The 20,551-nt window shown below is 44.1% G+C and overlaps 1 protein-coding gene across 3 annotated transcripts in view; it reads left to right on the plus strand.

Moving 5' to 3' along the window:
* The window catches only part of swm (Zinc finger protein swm), a 104,568-nt gene that overhangs the window by 56,862 nt on the left and 27,155 nt on the right, over positions 1-20,551 (plus strand). For all 3 annotated transcript variants that reach the window (XM_075880662.1, XM_037421072.2, XM_075880673.1), the window contains 6 exons: positions 4,120-4,366; positions 5,586-5,766; positions 7,883-8,206; positions 10,053-10,175; positions 16,682-16,756; positions 16,855-16,914. In XM_075880662.1, the coding sequence (XP_075736777.1) occupies positions 4,120-4,366; positions 5,586-5,766; positions 7,883-8,206; positions 10,053-10,175; positions 16,682-16,756; positions 16,855-16,914 (1,010 nt within the window). The remainder of the gene's footprint in view (positions 1-4,119; positions 4,367-5,585; positions 5,767-7,882; positions 8,207-10,052; positions 10,176-16,681; positions 16,757-16,854; positions 16,915-20,551) is intronic.

A 20,551-nucleotide genomic window follows, 5' to 3' on the forward strand; every position in this document is an offset into this window, starting at 1 on the left:
CTTTGCTACAAATTTATGAGCACCTTTATGAGGATTGCAAAACATGCGCACCATGATTGTTGCTTTTTCAAAAAGCTGTGTGTTTTTAGTTTTTTTCTTTCTTTTTTTTAAAGTAAATTTACAACTGTTCGCCCTGCCGCGGTGGTCTAGTGGCTAAGGTACTTGACTGCTGACCAGCAGGTCGCGGAATCGAATCCCGGTTGCGGCAGCTGCATTTTCGATGGAGGCGGAAATGTTGTAGGCCGGTTTGCTCAGATTTGGGTGCACGTTAAAGAACCCCAGGTGGTCGAAATTTCCGGAGCTCTCCACTACGGCATCTCTCATAATCATATGGTGGCTTTGAGACGTTAAACCCCACATATCCATCAATGACATTTACGACTGTTCAACTTTGAGGCCTCGATATCTCTGCAGCTAGGGTAGGTACAACAATAATTCTTTTTTCAATGGAAGCCTGTATATGTGTATAATGCCAGTATGAGAGCAGAATTTAAAGCACAAGCCTTTTCAGTTAAATACTCATAAAATTGTTACACAGTTCCAACTGCTTTTAAAAATACATAGTTCATTTTGCTGCAAAATAAACCAGAAAAGCCTAAAAACAAAAAAACTTTTGCATACTTTCAATCTATAGTCATTAGTCTATGTTGGCATATCCTAAATATCACTTTTAAATTAAGCACTTTTTTTTTTCAATGGCGCCCTTAGACAATAGGGGGTGAACTTAATTTATCTCAGGAACAAGATGAGTTGCAGGAAAAATAATTAAGTATTTGAAGTCAGCAGAAAAAACTGCAAGCTTTTTTTGTTTTTCGGCCTTTCTTGGCAAAGTGAACTATCCATTTTCAAAAGCAGTTTGAATAGTGTTACAATTTTAATGAATAATTAATTGAAAAGGCTTGTGCTTTAAGTTCTTTTCCCATACTTGCATTCTACACACATACAGGTTTTCATTTCAAAAAGAATTATTGTTGTACCAGCCCTAGCTACAGAGATATTGAGGCCTCGAAATTGAACAGTTGTAAATTTACTTTTTTGAGAAAAATGGGAAAAATTGAAAACACAGCTTCTTCAAAAAGCAACAGTCATGGTGCGCAGGTTTTGCAATCCTCATAAAGGTGCTCATATATTCGTAGCAGAGCTTCCAACACAGGTGCCGACAAATTATAAAAAAGCCTTGAAGTCGATTCCTCATTTTTTTGCAGGTTCTGCATGCTAACAGCACCAACAATCTGGGCAGTTAGAATGACATTACAAAAAAATTACCACCTCCAGGTGTGTGAAAATTTGCAGAGAAATAGAAAAATACTTGCAGAAACCAAATATGTCAATTTTAAAAAATGAATTTTTGGTACCTTTTGGTCCCAAAGACCAGTCTGCCCACTTAAGCAAACTGCGCTTGAACAGGCTATTTGCACTAAATAACAAGCTGGATTGACTTGTCCAAATTGCATAGCAGGAAAGCTAAATTTACAATTTTCAAAAGGGCCTATAGATGACTGAACAGATTCGGTTTTAATAAAGTAGCGTTTGGGTCACATTTTCTTGTAGGTGTGTCTACTGCTGCTTTTACAACAATGGTGCTAATTACAGTAGGAATTGCAGAATTTTTTTTTTGTAGTAACAGTTATATCAAGTTCAGAAAAAAGGCTTCATCTAGAATCAGTTAGCATCACTGCTGGCAATTCATAAGCAGTTTTACTTTTTCTTTTCTTCCACGACAAAAATTGTAAATGCAACCTATTGAGTCCTTTACATGTACTAAGGTATACATCTGTGACCGCGTTATTCTCAAATCAGCTCCAAAAAACAAAAAACACGAAATATTACGGAATGAGTGCACATTTATTTGAAGAAGAGCGTGATCTGTACTGAAGAGTTCAGCTCAACTGCCTGCTGCTTGTGCACTACAAAGCATCGCCGTTGGGTACAGATTCCTCGGCATCGGTTCGCGTGTTCTGTTTGAGCATAGTCTTCGGTCTCTATGTCCTCATCGCCATTTCCTTATCGCAATAGATTGTGTGGATCTTATTGGTCATCAGCTAAGTTGGCGTTCATACTTTGTCATTGCACTTTGCGTAATGTCCAAGTGTTAATGAAGCATGTATGGGGAGTTTTCTGCGACCTCATTCCTTAGGCCACTTGCATAGCGTTTTTCACTGTCACCGAATTCCTTTCGTGCTGCTTCCAAAGCTCAGAGTGAACTTAAATGGCCAAACTAAAGGCGAGGAAGCAGCCACTAAAGGCGAGCACACAGAGTGCAGATGAAGCTGCCCGACAAAAGAAAGGCAACAAGGCGATTACTGATGCGAAAACAAGTACAGTTGATGGTGCTGGCAATAGGGCTCTTGTGCATCTCGATAAGACAAGTGCATAAAGAAATGTGCTCGCATTTTGATGATGATGATAGTATGATTTATGGAGCTGGGCATTGTTTTCACTGCCGCGAGTCAAGTTTTAATTTTGCTATTGATTATTTAGAAATTTTGGGGAAATACAAGGATGTTAAGATTTGACACGTTATTCTGAAATTCTTAGTAGTGAAATATTTTCACATTAAACCAATGGACATTTAGAGGAGGGTTTTCGAAATAGTTGTTAATCTGAAAAAAAAAAAGGGGGGGTTAAGCTGAGGTTTGCTTTAAAGAGATTTGACAGTATACCAGTTTAAGTAATGTATGGCAGAGGACTTCCTCATAACTTTCTAGTTTTACAGTGAAAGCTGTGTATGGTTAGCTGAAACAAAAAAAAACTGTTCGTCGCTAGAAATGATAAACGTATCCATTGGCTGCTCTGTCAGTTATGTCTTTCTCTACGTTGCACCTAAGCACGCGCACATAAGCTTCAACGAAGTGGCTTTTAAATAAAGAAAAAATGATGAATAAAGTGCAGCGTGGTCTCTCGGGTGACCTCAACAGTGCTGTGCAGGGTGGGGAGGGGAAGAAAAAGGAATGAAGGAGAGAACAGAAAGGGATGCGATTAGAAAAAAGGTAATTCGGCTGCGCACTTCTTGCGCGTGCGTCGCCTCTCAGCCGAGAAAAGCTGTCAAGCAGGTCGACAAGCAAAGGGGAGATGTGGACAAACGACACAAGATGGGATCATAGGCGCAAAGGAGTTTGGTGTCGCAGGAAGGTTTAACTTACAACTTCCACATCGAGAGGGTACAGAGCGAACAAGCACCCGAGCAGCCAACAACTTTCCAAGAACTCCAAGAACAGCCCTGAAGCTGATTCATGAGAAAATTCATGTTCACTAGGTTGATGCTGTAGTATGGGCACAAGAACAAGCGCAGGGGGTGAAGCACAAGTAGCAGCTGTGCACTGAGGATCTGGCACTGCTTTGAGCCGAATGTCAACGAAAATGGCGAGCAGAGGCAACAGCGTTGGGGGCAGATAAGTGTCAAAAATGGCGGAAATGCGTTTACTGGGCCAGATGCCCACTTTTGGCGTGAATTTCTCGAGCAGCACTTTGGCTCTTGCTGCAATGTCTGCAAGCACCTATGGCCACACGTTTCAGCTTAGCTGGTCAACTATCTGTACGGAGTGCTTGGGGGTGATTTTTTTTGTTATTGTGATGCAGAAAAAGTTCCTAAAGTCTGTTCAATGAGGTCTTTCAGTTTTCTTGGAACACTGTGAAGTCCATCTTTACGTATTTACCATTAACCAATGAACTAGAACCAAGTAGATGCCGTCGGGATCCACGACATCACAATGAGTTGATGTGTGGAAATTTAAAGAATGTGCTAGCACGCATCATTCCCATGACTTGTCCAGCTTACAGGAGCTGCTCTCTCACCTGCTGATGTGGTCTAATGGTTATGGTGCTTTACGAGATCGAATCCCAGTCGCCACAGCTGCATTTCAATCGAGGCGAAAATGCCAGATGGCCATGTGCTCAAAAAAACTTTACGGTAAGGAGGTCCAAACGGTTGAAATTATCGGAATAATGGCATTTCTCAAAAATTATAGCGTGGTTTTGAGATGTAAGACCCCCAAAATTATTATTATGAGGCTGCTGTCTCAGTAGCAAGGGCATGCTTGACAGTGTAGAATTATAATCAGTACAGCTCAATGTGCTTTACTATCTCGTTTTGCCTTAATGGTAATGACTTCGATGCAGCCGACATGAGCCAACCTCCTCCACCACCACCTCCACCCGGGTGCTCTGTTCTTGGTCCGCCATTGGGTCCTCCACCTCCGGGCCTTGGGCCTGCCGACGAAGGGGGCCCACTGTCTGCTGCCCCTCCCCCACCACCACCCCAGGGTCCACTTCAACCTATGCGAGGGCCTCCGCAACTGCCACCGCATCATCATCATCATCCTCATCACCCAGGCAGCCCACAGGGTGGGCCACGCTATGGGAGGGGGTCAGTATAGTCTGAAATTTTCTTTTCTGCTCGCACAATGCCTGCAGCTGCAAAAATATTAAAGGTTTAGGGAAAACTAGTCGTGCACATGTTCAACACGAAGTCTGTAAGAGAGGCGGTGCTATTACCCCCTGTAAAGCAATTTGTGTCACATTGCACACACGCATCTTGTGGATTAGCCACAGTTAGGTTTAACAGCCACAGAGCAAGAGGTGGCACTGTGCTTGCACAGGGTAAATATAGCGCAATAGTGCCAGCAGCTCTCCGCCATGTGGAGGAGAGGTTAGGGCGGTGCAAAGTAAACAGCAGGGAGTCTTTTTTGGGGTTTGGCAGAGTCCACGGGCAGACATCTCCTGAAGTAGGACCATGGGTATGATACCAAAAGCCAGTCTCCTATGGACCCCTCGCGATGAGTCAACCATCTGCAATGCTGCATTCGCTGTACTTTATATATGAGTTATGTTGTTTGTGTGCTGTATTGCAATTATAAATCTGACTGTTAGTATGTTGGCATGTTAGTAAAGTATTAGATTCGTCTGGTGAGCTCATCGGCGTAAACGTGTACTAATAATTGTAGACATGTTTTGTTGTTAGATGTGTGTTTCGAGAGCACAGTTATCATCTTGAGACCCCACAAGTGTAAAAATACCATGTTTGCATTGTTTTAAAAGCATGCTTAAGGGGGGATCATTTGCTAGCAAAGCACAAGGAGCATTATTTTTAAGCATATTTGTGCTGTTACACTGTTGCTGATAGTAACGCCAGGTTCACAAGGCAGCTTCTTGCCTCCACATTTAGAAATGCTCAAATATCAAAATGCTATATCCAGGGCCTTTAAAGCTCATCAACATTTCATGACATGCTTAATTATTTTATCAGGTTTTATTTGCAAATACTAAAGAATTTTTTTTTAGACATTGCTTGCCTTCAATCCATAATTCAGAAGTTGCTTCAGTGCTTGTAAAGTCCTTCATATGTGCCTTTTTTGTGTTAGAATAGTGCGACCAAGGCAAGGACAAGGAGGAACGAACGTGACAGGAGTACTTTTCTTGCATTTCGTGGACACCTCCTTCCTCATACATTTTTCTTTTTCCCAAGTTATTATTAAGCCTTTAGCATAGTATTGGTGTTTTACAGCCACATGGAGTGATTACTGCTTTAATTAGCTCTGTGAAATGTTTGAAACAGCCGCATCAACCATGTCCCGTTTGGTCTCTAGGGGAATGCATGGAAGTGGTGGTCGCGGTCGCATGGACTACGGCCGTGGCGGCATGAACAATAGGGCACCCAACCACTACGACCGGTGTGAACTTGAAGTGCGTAAGGTACCACGAGCTCTCAACACAATCACTCAACTGAACAACCACTTCTCACGCTTTGGAAACATTGTCAACCTTCAGGTGGGTCGTGTTTTGTTATATTTGTTCATTTGTTAAGTCTGTCACAGAGCACCAGGTTGAACATGCGTATCATATGCTGTCATCAAAGATCAAGATGCAAAGTAAATGCAATTGGACAGGGATACATCAAACCCACTTACAGTAAAACCTCATTAATTTGAAGTTATTGGGACGGTGAAAAATCTTCGAACTAAGCGGGTTTTTGAATTAACAGAACATACAAAAAGTGGGATGTAAGGAACTTAAAATTATTCAAAGTATAACTGGGGCTCGTCGTTTGCTGTGCTGGCTAGTTTGCGGCTCCAAGGAGGATTTTTCCCAGCAACACAAGGTCACAGTTTTGCCGCAAGCAAGGGGGAACACCGAACTTCGCTGCTGCAATCGCAAACAAGAAAAAAAAAAGTGATGCTCTAAAATGCACGCCTGCGAAAAGATAAGACATTTTCACTGCAACACAGTAGTGACATGCCGGCAGCGTGTCACCTGTACCTCGCTGCATCAGCACGTCATGATGCGACTGTTCGCCTATTCTTTCTACTAAGATAAAGATTTTGATAATAGACAGTGTGACGAAATTCGTGATGTTTTGGCTGAAAAACATAGCGCAATAGTGCCATTGAAGAACATTGAAGCTTTAGAACCTAGTTTCCAGAGTAGGTGTAGCAGTAGAAACGAAAGTTGGGCTAACTGGTGGTTCATGCTTGGGTGTAAAACAACGCAAATATGCAGACAAAAACGGAAGAAGAGACGACAAGGCACTGAACTAGCAACTAAATTTTATTAGAAGGAACACCTACATATATCAGGCAGAAGACCTGGTCCCATGGCTCACCATACCAATTGCACGGCAAAGCAAACAGGGTACAAAGAAGAATCTAATCACCAAGAAAATGGACTCATTCAAGAAAAAGGAAAAAGAAATGATGATCACATCTAAAACATGCATGACAGTCGAAAAATTCTAACAATCGCTTTAACCTGACAGCAACCCCAGTATCTAACCTTTTCACCAAGTGCCACAGCCGGCTTGCCAATGCATCTTTATGCCTTCCTTTCAATGTAAAAAGACTCTATCCCCTCTCTAGTACAATGTCCCGATGGCCAAACAAACAACTACTTTTGTCCACCAACGGCTGGCAGCCACACTCCCTGCAATGATGTGGCAAGTGCAGACTGCCAGAAGTCATCAAAGAAGCTAAGTGCTCCCTTAGTCTAACATTAACGCACCACCCCGTTTGTCCTATGTAAACCCTCCCGCATGACAAAGGCAGCATATACACAACACATGATTTACATTCAACATATCTATTCCTTCTCTTTTCCGGACAGAACGAGCTTAGTACCTTGTCGTACTTTCTTTCGTCTTTGTCCATATGACAGTGTTATATGACACATGACAGTGTTATAACTAGCAATGCGCTTGGAGTGTCCCTTCCAGGCTGGATGTCTATAACATTGCTAGTTATAACACTGTCATGTGTACTAGTCCTCAAAGTTAGAGTATGTATATTATTATCCAACCCCTATGAATTCAGTGGTGCTCGCAACATAAAAGAAGTTGCAAGGCGAGAAGCGGCGCTGTCGTTGCAGCCACCAGTGGACCAAGTCGAGGTGCGGCACATGCGCAAAAAACCACCACGCTCAAACGCGAACCGCTCTTGCGCTCACTGTTTGCAGCATGGGAGTGTACGACTTCATATTCACTTCAGATGAAAAAATTCTGATTGCAAATATATAGTGCCATTTCCCACTTTGCCATTTCGCTTACCGGTTAGTTTTTCGTTGCGCTAAAAAAGCGGGCACCATAAAAATTGGCTGTCAGTATCTGTGCAACCTTCTTTTAAGGTACCTCATGCTTTGGGCAAAGCATGATCGGTTGTATTTTCTGAGCATTAATTCTTTAGTGGTTTCTATGTCACCAATTTTTAATCTCCCGGAGCACAGTGTTCAAGCAATTCGTGAGAGTGTCCAAATAAGGGCCCTTAAAATTATCTGCTATATAACAATATATAACAACCCCAGTAGACACTGCTGTTTCTGAAACAGGTATGAGGTTTTGAAAATATAGAATGAGGTTGAAATTCATTCTATAACAAGTTTTGATTGGGCTCTCTAGGTATGTTATGATGGAGATCCCGAGGCAGCACTGATTCGTTTCTCCAACCATGCCGAAGCCAACGCTGCGTATCGGTGTACAGAAGCAGTGCTGAACAACCGTTTCATCAAAGTCTTCTGGCACAACAAAGACCGGAACGCAGCGCCCACGGCGAACGGCAGTGGATCTGCTGTTCCAGACACTTCCGGTGCCGCTTCCGCTCCTGCAGGGAATGCCAGTGCGGCTAACCAGCCAACCAATGGTGCCACAGCTGCCACTGTCACGACGGAGGTACAACCCACCAAGAGCATAAAGGATCGGCTAGGGGCACCTCCTGTTGAAAAGGTCAGGAGCTTTCCAGAAATTACAAACGCATGTGTGTAATTGCAAAAGGAAACGATGTCGCAGGAAGAATAGGAAGAATAGAATAGGAAGAAGTGCATCAGTAGTATGAAGCCACAGAGCAAACCTGTTTTTAAGGTTTCTTGGAGATAGACAGTTGAAAAACTTTAATTGGTCATATTAAAGCTCAAGGATTAGCCCTGGAGCCAAGGTTTTTATTTCAGGAAGTCACTGCTTTGCCTGAGCAAGGCCGGACTGAAAAGCCACGCGAGCCTTCTGTCTTATGGCCTTCGCAGTGCACGTGTTTGCACGCCCCGCCACAGCACCGTATTGTCGCTGTGACTCTGCCATTGCTTGCCATTGCCTTCGTGATTGCAGGCCATGCAAAAGTAGATGCATAGCGGAGAAAAATAAAGAAGATTTTCAGACCACAAGCAGCAGGTAACAACGCTTTGAACTATGGCAGAATCGCTGCGCCCCTCGTGTTGAGCAGTGGCTTTAGCCACAGAGAAACGCTACCAATGCACTGAATTCAATTGCGGAGGCCGTAAGACAGAAAGCGCGTTTCTAGTCCTGCTGTGGTCTGGGCTAAAAAGAATGCTGACAATTTGCACAACATGAGTTTAACGGAAACTCGGAATAGCAATAAGTGGAAAAATGGGAGATTATTTCTCTTGATATTTGTGAAAATAAGACATTGCTGTTTACCTGACTCTACTCAACAGGAAGGAATCTGAACATGTTGTTTTTCCCCTCAGAAAAAAAATTGCATTAAGCAAAAATCGATCCTTGAACCAATACAATATTTTTTGTCTTTCATATGCAAAGATTTCAGAATTTAGAAGTGTATACAGCTGAACCACTTTATAAGATTCATGTACAGAGCAGCGATTCTCGTCTTATATATGATGTCTCTTATATGCAGGTTATTATGTATGAATTTTCTTATGAACCCTTATTTCAATCTAAACACAATTGTGTTTCTTATACCCATTTGTCTTTTACGTCAGTGTCCCTTATAAAGGGTTTTGTCTGTATAGGCCTCGTTTAACTCTTCTGCATTTAACTATCCTGTTTTTAGATGCATGAACTCTTAGATTGTTAACACTCTTTTTCTTTCTTGAATTTTCTTTCATAAAATCTTTGTGGGTGATTTCGTTTGAGAGAATGTGGAACCAAAATCTGCCAACCTGCTTGACGTTTAAGCACACCATTGTTTCGGGCTTCACATAGGCTGGATCATTGTGTTGTCACAAAGTCGTTGCTCATTTACCGTGAGGTAAAAAGAGAGCATGACTATCTGGCAAACAACTTCAGCTACTGCTGCAACACTGATGCATACTTACACAGAACCGTAGGGAATTCCTTCAGCATGTCAGCAGGACCTGACATAACATGATGAAATTTGTTTCTATTTGCTTCCTGGTAACTGAGTATTCAACATTGTTTCTTCTCCATTTAACAATAATTTACTCTGCATTTTAAACAAATTTGTACATTCTTGTGTCGTATACAGCAGGGCAACCCCCTGGGCAAAGAAATGTCACTCAGGAGTGTTGTGTTTTTGAGTGTGCTCCTTTGCTACCGCTTACTCTCTTACCTCTTTTCAGTGCCCTGTGGTCAATTGTGTGTTGTTAAAGCTTTGCAGAACCTTTAACTGATGCACTTCACCTTCCTTCTATTTGCGATCTTTTTTTAGAATAGCAAATGCACTGGCCAGTCATTTGTTTGCCAGCAATCTGGCGAGCATGCTGCTTTCAGCTCAAAAGAAAACTTGCCAACAGGGCTGGTTACAAATAACATAGAAGCCTTTTCTGAAGTTACCAACACACCCTATACATTTGTGCAGTCTGCTGTGTTCAACCCCATCGCTGGAAACCTGTCACGAACGGTGTTCAACCCTGCTGCACTGAAAAAGAACAATGTTATCAACACTGGCCTGCCTAAACGTACGAAGGAGGAGCAGAAGACGGTGAGCACTAGAAGCCTTTTTTTATTTTAGCTGAGCTACTCAACAAATGCATGTCATTCTTTAAGCTAAACTTGTAGATAGAAGGGTTGATGGTATCTGAAGGAGCAACGATTCAAGATGGAGCCAATGTTTTGACTAGGCTTGTGCCAAGTACAGTGAACTTTCAATTGAGCGAACTTCAAGGGACCCAAGGAAATATTTCACTTAACTGAATATTCACTAAACTGAATAATCACTATAATATGGAACAGCATTGGGCTCAGCAAACATTAGAGTGAAAAGTGTGAAATGCAATTTATTTCAAAAAGAAATCTGTGATTTTCATTTGCACTGGTGCCCTTAAAGCACAAGAAGAGATGAACTTTTCCAAAGAATCTAGATTTCTGCGCAGTGCCTCTGGCACAGCTTGTTGCTGAAACACGAAGTCTCGCAACTTTCTAACATACTCTACTGCCTCAGCTAAAGTTACAGAGTTTGAACCAACCTCAGCTGTTACGGCTTCCTCGTGGCACTCTTCTTCTGGTTCCGCACAAACACTCGAAACAATTTCTAAATCAGATACTTCTGCACAAGGGACAAGATTCCTGTCACACTGCACATAGCCTCAAATTAAGCACCACGGTAAACGTCCAGCTGTTGACAGACCTCTTTCCACATTCCAGAGTCAATGACCGCGCTGTTCTCTTCCTCCTGCTCACTGACCTCATCGTACTTTTCTTGCTCATTTGCATCCTACTTGTTGAAAGGCCGGATTTGTGCCAGCAGCTTCTAATTGTAGCCTGTGACACTGACCACCAGGAGCCTGTCACCATCTTGGCCGCCTGCTTGACATTGATGGGCCCATTGTTCCCAATCCTTTTATTAATTAAAATCTGCTGCATGAGCTGCCATCGGTCGACCTTCAAGTTCTGTATGATGCCCAAGTCGAGCGGTTGAAGCACAACAGTGCAATTTGGCGGGAGGTAGTCGACACGCACATTGCTCGAATGGGGATCGACAAGATGTGCGGAGCAATTGTCAACAATCAAAAGAATCTTTCTTTTTGCCTTTTTAATTTCTTCGTTGATGATCAGCAGCCACTCACTGAAGAGATTCCTGGTCATACATGCTTTTTGGTTGCTTTTATACGTGCATGGAAGTGAAGGGAAACCTTTAAAACATCACTGTTTCATGTATTTTCCTACCACTACGGGCTTGAGCTTGTGGCTGCCACTAGCTTATGCAGCAAGTACCGTAATTACTCGAATCTAACGCGCACCTTTTTTCCGGTTAAGCGAGTTCATAAATCGCATGCGCGTTAGAATCGAGTACGAACAAAAAAATTACGGTCAATCTATTGCCATCGCAAATCCAAAATGGCCGCCCCCTACGTGCGTCGGCATGGTGCGTCGGCATGGTGCGTCGGCTATTTCTGCCTATGTGTTTCCCATGTGCGGCACTTCGTACGTGTGCTCAGGAGTTCGTCATCTAGTAGTGCATTAGCATCGACGACGTGGAAGGGCCGACTCCAAAAACTCGAGTGCACCACGATGCCGCTTTTAAAAGAAAAGTCATCGCGTGTGCAGAAACGGACGGAAATCGGGCCGCATCGCGGTCCTTCTCGAAACATGCGTGCGGGACCGGCGGAAACAAAAGCAGAAGATTGTCGACAGCAAAGCTTCACGCAAAGGCTTCAGTGAACCACAGCAGGGTCGGTTTCCGTAAATTGAAAAGCTGCTCCGCGAGTACCGTATATACTCGTGTAAGGGCCGCCCTCGTGTAAGGGCCGCACCCCAACTTTGAAAGCGGATATTTCGAAAAAAAAAAAAAAACAAAAGTTCAAAATGTCCCGCCAGAAAAGTGTAGTTAGTTCATTTACAGCCAGATGGCGCTGCACGCTTTTCCGCTTTCCGCTTTTATTCTACTTCCGCCGACGCGCCGACCACGCTGTTGACAGCGCGCCGCCATATTTGCCTTGTGCGGCCTCTTTGTTGGCATCGTTCCTAGCATCGTGTCGATACGTTGGCAGCGCGACTTCAGATCGGTGTCGTCGGTGTCACTTTGTTGGTTGTAGTGAACCCTGCAGAAGCCAGCGCACGTGACGGACGATGGGCCGGCATCTGAGATCATTCACTGCAGCATTTAAGCTGCAAGTGATTGACTATGCCGAGGAGCACGGGAAGCGGGAAGCTGGACGAAAGTACGACGTCGATGAGAAGCGCGTGCGTTACTGGATGAATCAGAAAGATGCCCTCGCCGCTACTAACAGGAGCCGAAAGGCGTTTCGCGGGAAAAAGTGCAAGTACCCGCAACTCGAAAGCGAGCTCGTCAACTACGTCGTCGACACACGAAGGGACGGCTACGCCGTATCGACTGACATGATACGCGTCAAAGCCCTCAGCATCGCTCGCCACATGGAAATACCCCCGGCACAATTCAAGGCAAGTCGGGGCTGGGCTACGCGGTTTATGAACCGTAACCAGCTTTCTATTCGGCGCCGAACGACGATTTGCCAAAAACTGCCGCGCGAGTACGAAGACCACGTCATTAAGTTTCATCGCTTCGTGAATGCTCTCAGGAGGGAGCATGAATACGACCTGTCCCAAATTGGGAATGCGGACCAGACACCTGTGTGGTTCGATGCACCGGAAAGCACCACAGTGGATTTAAAAGGTGCGAAAAGTGTGTCTGTGCGCACGACTGGTGCAGAACGCCAAAGGTGCACTGTGATGTTGTGCATCACGGCAGACGGCAGGAGGCTTCCGCCGTACGTCGTATTTAAAAGGAAGACTCTCCCAAAAGAGAAGTTCCCTCAGGGAATCGTCGTACGTGCGCAAGAGAAGGGCTGGATGTCCGAGGAACTGGTCGTTGACTGGATTAAGACCGTCTGGGCAAACAGACCTGGAGGGCTGTTACAACGGAAAGCCCTCCTTGTTTTGGACAGCTTTAGGGGCCACTTGACCGACCGCGTCAAGAACCGAGTTGCCGCAACTCGTACGGACTTGGCCGTCATTCCCGGTGGCCTGACGAGTGTGCTGCAGCCGCTCGACGTATGCGTCAACAGACCATTCAAAGTGGAATTTCGCCGATGTTACTCTGAATGGATGGCTGGAGGCGTCCACGAGAAGACCCCTACAGGACGGCTGAAGCGGGCGTCGCTCCAACAGGTGTGTGAATGGATTTTGAATGCGTGGCGTGCCATGTCAGTAGAAGTAGTTGCTAAAAGCTTCAAGGTAACGGGAATTTCGAACTCCATGAACGGCACCGAAGATGACCGTCTCTGGGAAGACGCGGACGCCGAGGCGAGCTCCTCCGAGAACGAGGACAGCGAAATGGAATCCGAATAAAAACATTTCTGGCATGTCATTTGTGACTCTTGCACTCTGCTACTGTTGCATAAACAGTACAGACCTTTGGCCTGTACTGCCTGTACTAAATCGGCCTGATTCGTGTAAGGGCCGCACCTAGCAAAATTTTCGAAAAAAAAGTGCGGCCCTTACACGAGTATATACGGTATGTGCTTGAGGAGCGAGAGGCACAGCGGCCCATGACGACAGAACTGCTCCAAGTGTGGGCTATGCAATTAGTCTTAGAAAAAAGTCTAATGCGGAGCCTGTTTAAAGCGAGCAGGTGCTGGCTAATTCACTATATGAAGAGGAAAGGATCTTCCCTCCGAAGGGGAACATGCATATGCGAAAACTTTTGCGGAGAAGTACGATGAAAAGCTTTACAGTTTTCAGAGGTTCGTCCTAAACTTGCGGCGCAACAACGGCTACCTGCTTGGGCAAATCTGGAATGCCGATCAGACGCCTCTTTACTTCGACATGCCTGGCACCACAACTGTCGAGAAGAAGGGGGCGAAGCAAGTTCGCGTGCTGACATCGGTCCACGGTAAAACTACAGTGACGGCAATGCTCTTTTACACGTCAGATGGGCACAAGCTTCGCCCGTACCTCATAATTAAATGGAAGACAATCCCGAAAGGAATCGTTTTTTCGAGTGGGGTGATCGTGCGGGCCAGCAAAAAAAAAAAAATGGGTGCGCGTTGCAATCGATGTCTTACAGGTTTTTTTTTTTTTTTTTTCCGCGGTGGAAATCGGGTGCGCGTTACAATCGAGGGCGCGGTAGAATCGAGTAAATACGGTATCACAGCACAGTGATACTCGCTTTCGATTGCTTCCCGCCTTTGTAACTGTCATTTTTTAATGCCATTGTCTTGTTTGGAAAAACCTGATAAAACATACCAGTTTCGTCGGCGTTTTAAATGTTATCGAGTGAATTTTCACTAATTATATCCCGTAGTTTTTCATCCTTCCAAGTTCTTGCCGCTTCATGGTCAGAATCCTTGCTTTCACCACAAATAGTTTTCCATGTGATCTTATGCATATCCCGAAATTGGATAAGCCATCCGCTGCTTGCTTCGAAGCCACGAACGTGCAGAATCGGAGTGAATTCCTCCGCTTTGCGCTGTATAATCAGGCCAGACACGGATATATTTTGGGATCGCAGGTCGCGGAGCCATAGTGAGACGGCATCCTACACTGCCTTGAAATGTCCCGTGCAGAGTCGTTTCCTGCTAGGATTGAACGTAGTTTCTCCTTCGAGCTTCGTTTTTTGCTTGAGTACCGTTGACAACGTCGACGGTGCAATTCCATATCCCTTCGCAGCGTCCACTTGCCTTTGCCCGCTGTCAAGACACTGAGGGATATTGAGCTTGTCTGACAGAGTCAACTGCTTGCATTTCGTTGAACTCACTACGAAAGTCTGCGCACGGTGCGTGAAATGCGCCGCTGTTTCCCGAAATAAATATGGCGCTGACAGATGCCGATGAGACAGACAAAAAAAAGACGCAGTGCGCGGCAAACTGATGTGCACGTGACTCGTTTTCGTCACACGCACGGCCACTTTGCCTCGGTGGTGCGGGTGGGCGATTCAGTGGCAGCTCGCATTGGCTATGCCAGTGCTGCAGTGCACAAAAATTCGTTGAATTGATTTTAAAAATGAGCCTAAGTCCGAGGATCATGTTCGTTCAACTGAAAAATTCACTATTTTGATCGTTTAACTGAAAGATTTTTACATTGAATGCCTAAGAAAATCGCTGGGGATTTTCTAAATGTTCGTTACCCAGAAATATTCGTTCAACCGACGTTCGTACAAGTGAGAGTTTACTGTATTCGACATGAACGAGTAGGTGTATACTAAACTGCACGTAACTGCCTGTTAAGGTGTTTTCACTGCAGTATAGCAGTGCTAAGCCATGAAGGCACTTACCCAAGAAAAATTTGCTCTGCCGCGAAGCCCCATTCCAAATTTAAATGGGCCCTGCAACACTTTTTGAGCATGGTTAGCAAATGCAGCCGATCGATAGTGGAGGCTACCGAGAACACATGAGCTAAATGTTATAGCACAGCACGCGACCTGGAATTCACAATTGAAAGTCAGATAAAAATTGCTCTCTTCTCTCAGCAAATGATGCCACAATGCCAAAAATCGCTAGTCACAGTCATTCTACCAGTCACTGATTTATTTGAGCATGGGACGCTCGGTGGTTACTGGGGCCGCTGCGGGTGGCCGGGAAATGTCCACGCGTACATGCGCGATCGCACGGAAATCTGCATATCTAAAGAAAAAGAGAAAAGAAAGAGGGCTCAAAGTCACAACAAGCATGGGGCGTATATTCTTTCGCTATGCCATTTCTCCTGGCTTCACTTCAAGCTCTTTCGTCGGGACGAGAAGAGAGAATGCTATTGGAGCATGTAGCAAATCTTTGCAACTCCACTCATACTGGAGAGATTCTAAAAATTTTGCAGCGGTTACTTCATAAGGCAATAAGCTTCTTTAGTGAATTCATTTTGTGACAACTTGAAGAACTGTTGCAGGGTTCCTTTAAATGAACATATTATCCTCAAATCGATCGATTATTTTCTAATTTAAAGGCCTGTTTTGCCCTAGCTGTAATGAATAATGTTACGTATTTTACAGGTTATGACTTGCATCGTACTGAAAGTCAAATCCTGCTATTTCTCAAAGTTGTTTCGACTCCCTTTGAATGGAAAAAAAATTAAGAAATCTCTTGCATAGAGGCTCTGTTAAAAAGATATTGTGCAAGTTAGTTAGGTCATAATAAATATGGCCATTTTTTTATATGTGATATATTCTTTATCGAATTCGATTTGAAATAATTCTTTGAAAATCACTATTCGCTTCGAACCTAAAATTTACTATTTGCCCAACCCTAGTTTTGACAAAAGCAACAGTTACAATGTAAAGATGTTTTTGAAGATAGGTGAATGCCATCCAAACTTCTGGAGCATAAACTTTTATAAACGACCAAGGTTTTATAAGTTACAGATGAATGTGAACGCCCTCATTATAGATGGTTCATTACAATATCTTTTAAACAACACTTGTTTACAATGTAATGGGTATGAATGCTTTAGGCAGTGCTAATCATGTTCATGTCATTTAGATTTAGCTCCAGATCTAACTGCATCTAAGTATTTGGATTTTGCTTATATTGCTTTCAGGAGGTAATCAAGAAAAAAGTAGAAGTACAAAGCCAAAGGCAAAAGCTTTTAGAAAAGCATCTTCAACAGTATAAGGTAAGTTGTTAAAGTTAGTGTCTGTTGCATAGCCCAAGTTTGTTTGTTACATTGACAAACACCTGCTTATGTGCTCATGCATTACTCTTATTTTTCAGCTTTTGCTTGAAAAGCTAGGGAAGTGCAAAACGGAAAAAGAACGCGAAGAAATTAAACAGGTGAGATTTCATACTTTATGCTTTACTGAAGGTAGAGGGATGAAACAGCACTCATTGTAAGGTCATTGTTGGTATACTGAAGTACCGAAGAATGGACAATGAATACGATTCTTGGTTTTGCCATGTTAGATTTAATAATATTCGAGTGTAGGCCTCATAATGTTAACTGTGTGTGCATGCACATGTGTCTATGTTTGCATGTGTACATGTTTAGGTATGCAGTCCATGTGATGAAGTTGGAACACAAAATTTTAGGAGTTACACTGTGAGGTTGGAGGATGGTTTAGTGAACAAATAAGGGTTATTCTAGTTGACATGACATCAAATGAAAGCAATGGACCTGAGATGACCACTTAATATAAGGCAGACATCAGTTGCACAGTAAGAGTGATGGTGCAGCTGCCAGGGTAGGAGAAATACAGCCGAGAAAAGCAGATAGCGAGATAGAAAGATGAAATTAAGAAGTTTGCTGGGCTAAAATGAAATTAGCTTAAACCGGATAGCGTAAACTAGAAAATAATTGGGAGAGACTGTCTAGCAAGAGGCATATATGCGATGAAAAGTCGGGGTGTGCAAATATTCTAAAGTATTGAATACAATTGAACTTCGATTATATGTCTCCCGGTTTCACGAGGACCTGTATTTTATGACAAATTGGTTAGGTCCCGGCAAAATTCCCATAGGAATAATGTAATATAACCCTTGGTTATATGTCGCAGTTTTACGCCGACCCCGCATCTTACGACGACATTCAAATTTCGTCCAAAAGAAAAAAAACCTTTACTCGAATCAAGCGTGGACCAAATATTCATGAGTGCAAAGTGTAGACTTGTGTTCCCCTAGGTTGATGATTAGAAAGGTAGAGGAGGCAGATGTCTTCTTGGAATGGAAAATTTATTCTCCTAAAAGTTCATGCGCTTCTACGCCGTTATCGAGTGTGCGCGTGTCTGGGGCCATTACCTAGTCAAGCTCTATCCACACAAAGTAGCTCCAGTCGGCCGAAAAGCTGATATTTTAACGTTTTTGGTCCATGGAAACATTTTTTGGTTGACATACAGCTGATCTCCTGCCTTTGTCGCACTCGCAGGCACAGACCTGCGGACGCATGAAGGCGCGACGCAGCTGTTTTCACTGTGAAAGATTACTTGCACTTGACGTTGACGTTCATACTAACAGCCGGACATCACTAGTTGCACTTCACAAGGCCACAAATTACAACGTGCATAGCTCAGTCGCACACGAAGGCATTCTACGCACACTCGTGGCCGGTTGCCATTATGTGATAGTGATGACACTGTGTCTGAGTCTTCTGACTGGAGGCTATTGGCAACACAGTTTCGGTTTCGTTTTCACGCGCAGGCAATTTTCAGATTCTATTTATCGGTAGAAAGATGCGCGTTAGATTCAATTCTTTTTAAACTTTAAAATAGCGATTCACTTGCACCTCTTTCAACTTAGTTATGCTGCCATTAACTGTCGCTGGCAAGAATAATTTAATCTATTTTTCTAGTAGAGGCACAAGGTCGTGTCATGGGCTTACTTAGGCGGTCTATACCCATTTTTGGGACAAGGCTGAGTGTCATTGCTATATTCTTAGTTTTTCAATTATAGTACCACGGTTTCACGTGGTGGTCCCCTGAAAATCATATAATCGAGGTTTCACTGTATCAGTCAAATATTGCATGCATAATATGCGTAATAGAAGATTACCACACAATAAACAAATTTTGAATATTCAGAATAAATCACTTATTCGAACTTTTCAAATATTCGGTTGTTTAAGCTGCTGAAAAGAATTTTCAATTTTGCACTTTTATAATAATTTGATCAGCAGTCGACCATGCAGTGATTACTATGACTTCAGCGCGAGTGCTATGATGCCTACATGGAAATACACAGGCGCGTGATGACGGGTACTAATGTGATGGCACTTCTTTGCGACAGATCTATCAACAACAAGTATGTTAAGGAATCTAAATCATAAACTACCTGCTTAGCAGTGTGTGTGGCTTTGCGGTTTTCCTCTGTCACCACTTGTGTAAGCGTTCTGTAGATGTGCCGAACACATCATTTGCTGCCGCGCCCTTGTGCGCGGGACCATGTCAATAAAGTGTGTGTCACTTGCCTACGACGCCACATTGGCGTAGCAAAATGCTTGCTGCACCTTTGCACAGTCCAGTGCTGAACGAGCACGAAGAAATGTCATTGTGCAAGGGCAGTGACATTGGCATGGGTACGTTATAGCAAGCAGCACTGGTGGAGCAAGCTTAGCAGGCGACACACTGCACGCAACTATCTGATACAACCTTATAATTACAGAGAAGCCCCGCCTAGGGGACTTACGAGCACCAGCCGATTTCCTGCGTGACCAAAGAAATGGTCCCACTCATGCATTCAGCAATGTTCTCCAAGGGCAGGATTAGTGGCTGCGCGGCTCATGACGTCAATCCAGAGAGTATGCCTGTTGGGACAGGCTTGTAGGTACATCCACCTTTGAGGAGGAAGTGCTACAGAATTCTAAAGTTGTATTGAAGTATAGCTAGTGTAGCTGCACCGGTTTTCGCAAATTGATCGCTCTACAAATGTACATGCACGCATCATGTACATTTCTCAGTTGCTTATGGTGGCTCACGTCAGGCGACGAAATTCTGAGACGGTTATTGTGTAGTTACGCTGTGTTCCCATCAGTGCTTTTGGAATGCATTTTACACGCACCACACTGACACGGTAGCGTTTCCCGATGTAATCCTCCGTAACTTTGTTGCTGTGATCTCACTGTTTGTCAACATCAGTTTATCTTCATCAGCAGCCAGTTTGCTTAAAGTAGCAAAATAGCACTCTCGCCACCGAAAGTTGTGGATTCATTAACAAAAAGGCATATTTGGGGCGTCTTTGTGTCAAAGCAGTAAGCATCTGTCTCGCCTGCTTTCATTGAGGTGTCACCGCATGCCCGGTACTCTTTGTTCAGAAATTACATACAGCTATCAGTGTGACCTGGCACTCTTGGTAGGAAAGTGGCGAGCGCGCAGTTCTCAAGAAAGAGAATGAAGGAAAGCTTGTGGGGTCTCCACGAGGCGAGCGCCTCGTCATGCTCTTGGAGTGAACGGACACAGCAGACGCAGTCGGTACAAACCAAACAACATACATACATTTATTTAAGTACTTTTGAACGACGATATCGTTCGCCGAATCAACACATGAGTAATGAACGCGCTAGGACATCGTTACATAATAACACGACAAACACGCCTAAGGCGGCGGCGCCAACCCTTGACTTACCACGTGGGACCCCGGCGCGAAGCCCGCGATGCCGAGCACCGGGGACCCACGCTACAGACAACCGTTCACGGCAACCTCCACGTGCAGAAGAGGCTCGCTCAACTCTCGCCCGCCACCAAGGCGTGCCTTCCGCCAGGGGTCCCCGCCGGCGCTACAACTCTACCAACAGTGGTACTCAGCGCGAACACAACGCCATCTATCGTCCAGCGGTTGTCACCCTTGAAAAAATGGCTTCTGTGCGAGACACGTGCGCTACGCGGCGCAAACAACTTTACAGGGGTTGTCAGCACCCCTAGAAGTTAGATAATGAGTATCTGAAGATGCCCAAAGTAGTCCTATTGGCCTTAGTGTGCAGACC

This window comes from Rhipicephalus microplus, chromosome 2, assembly GCF_043290135.1.
Source record: "Rhipicephalus microplus isolate Deutch F79 chromosome 2, USDA_Rmic, whole genome shotgun sequence".
NCBI lineage: Eukaryota > Metazoa > Arthropoda > Arachnida > Ixodida > Ixodidae > Rhipicephalus > Rhipicephalus microplus.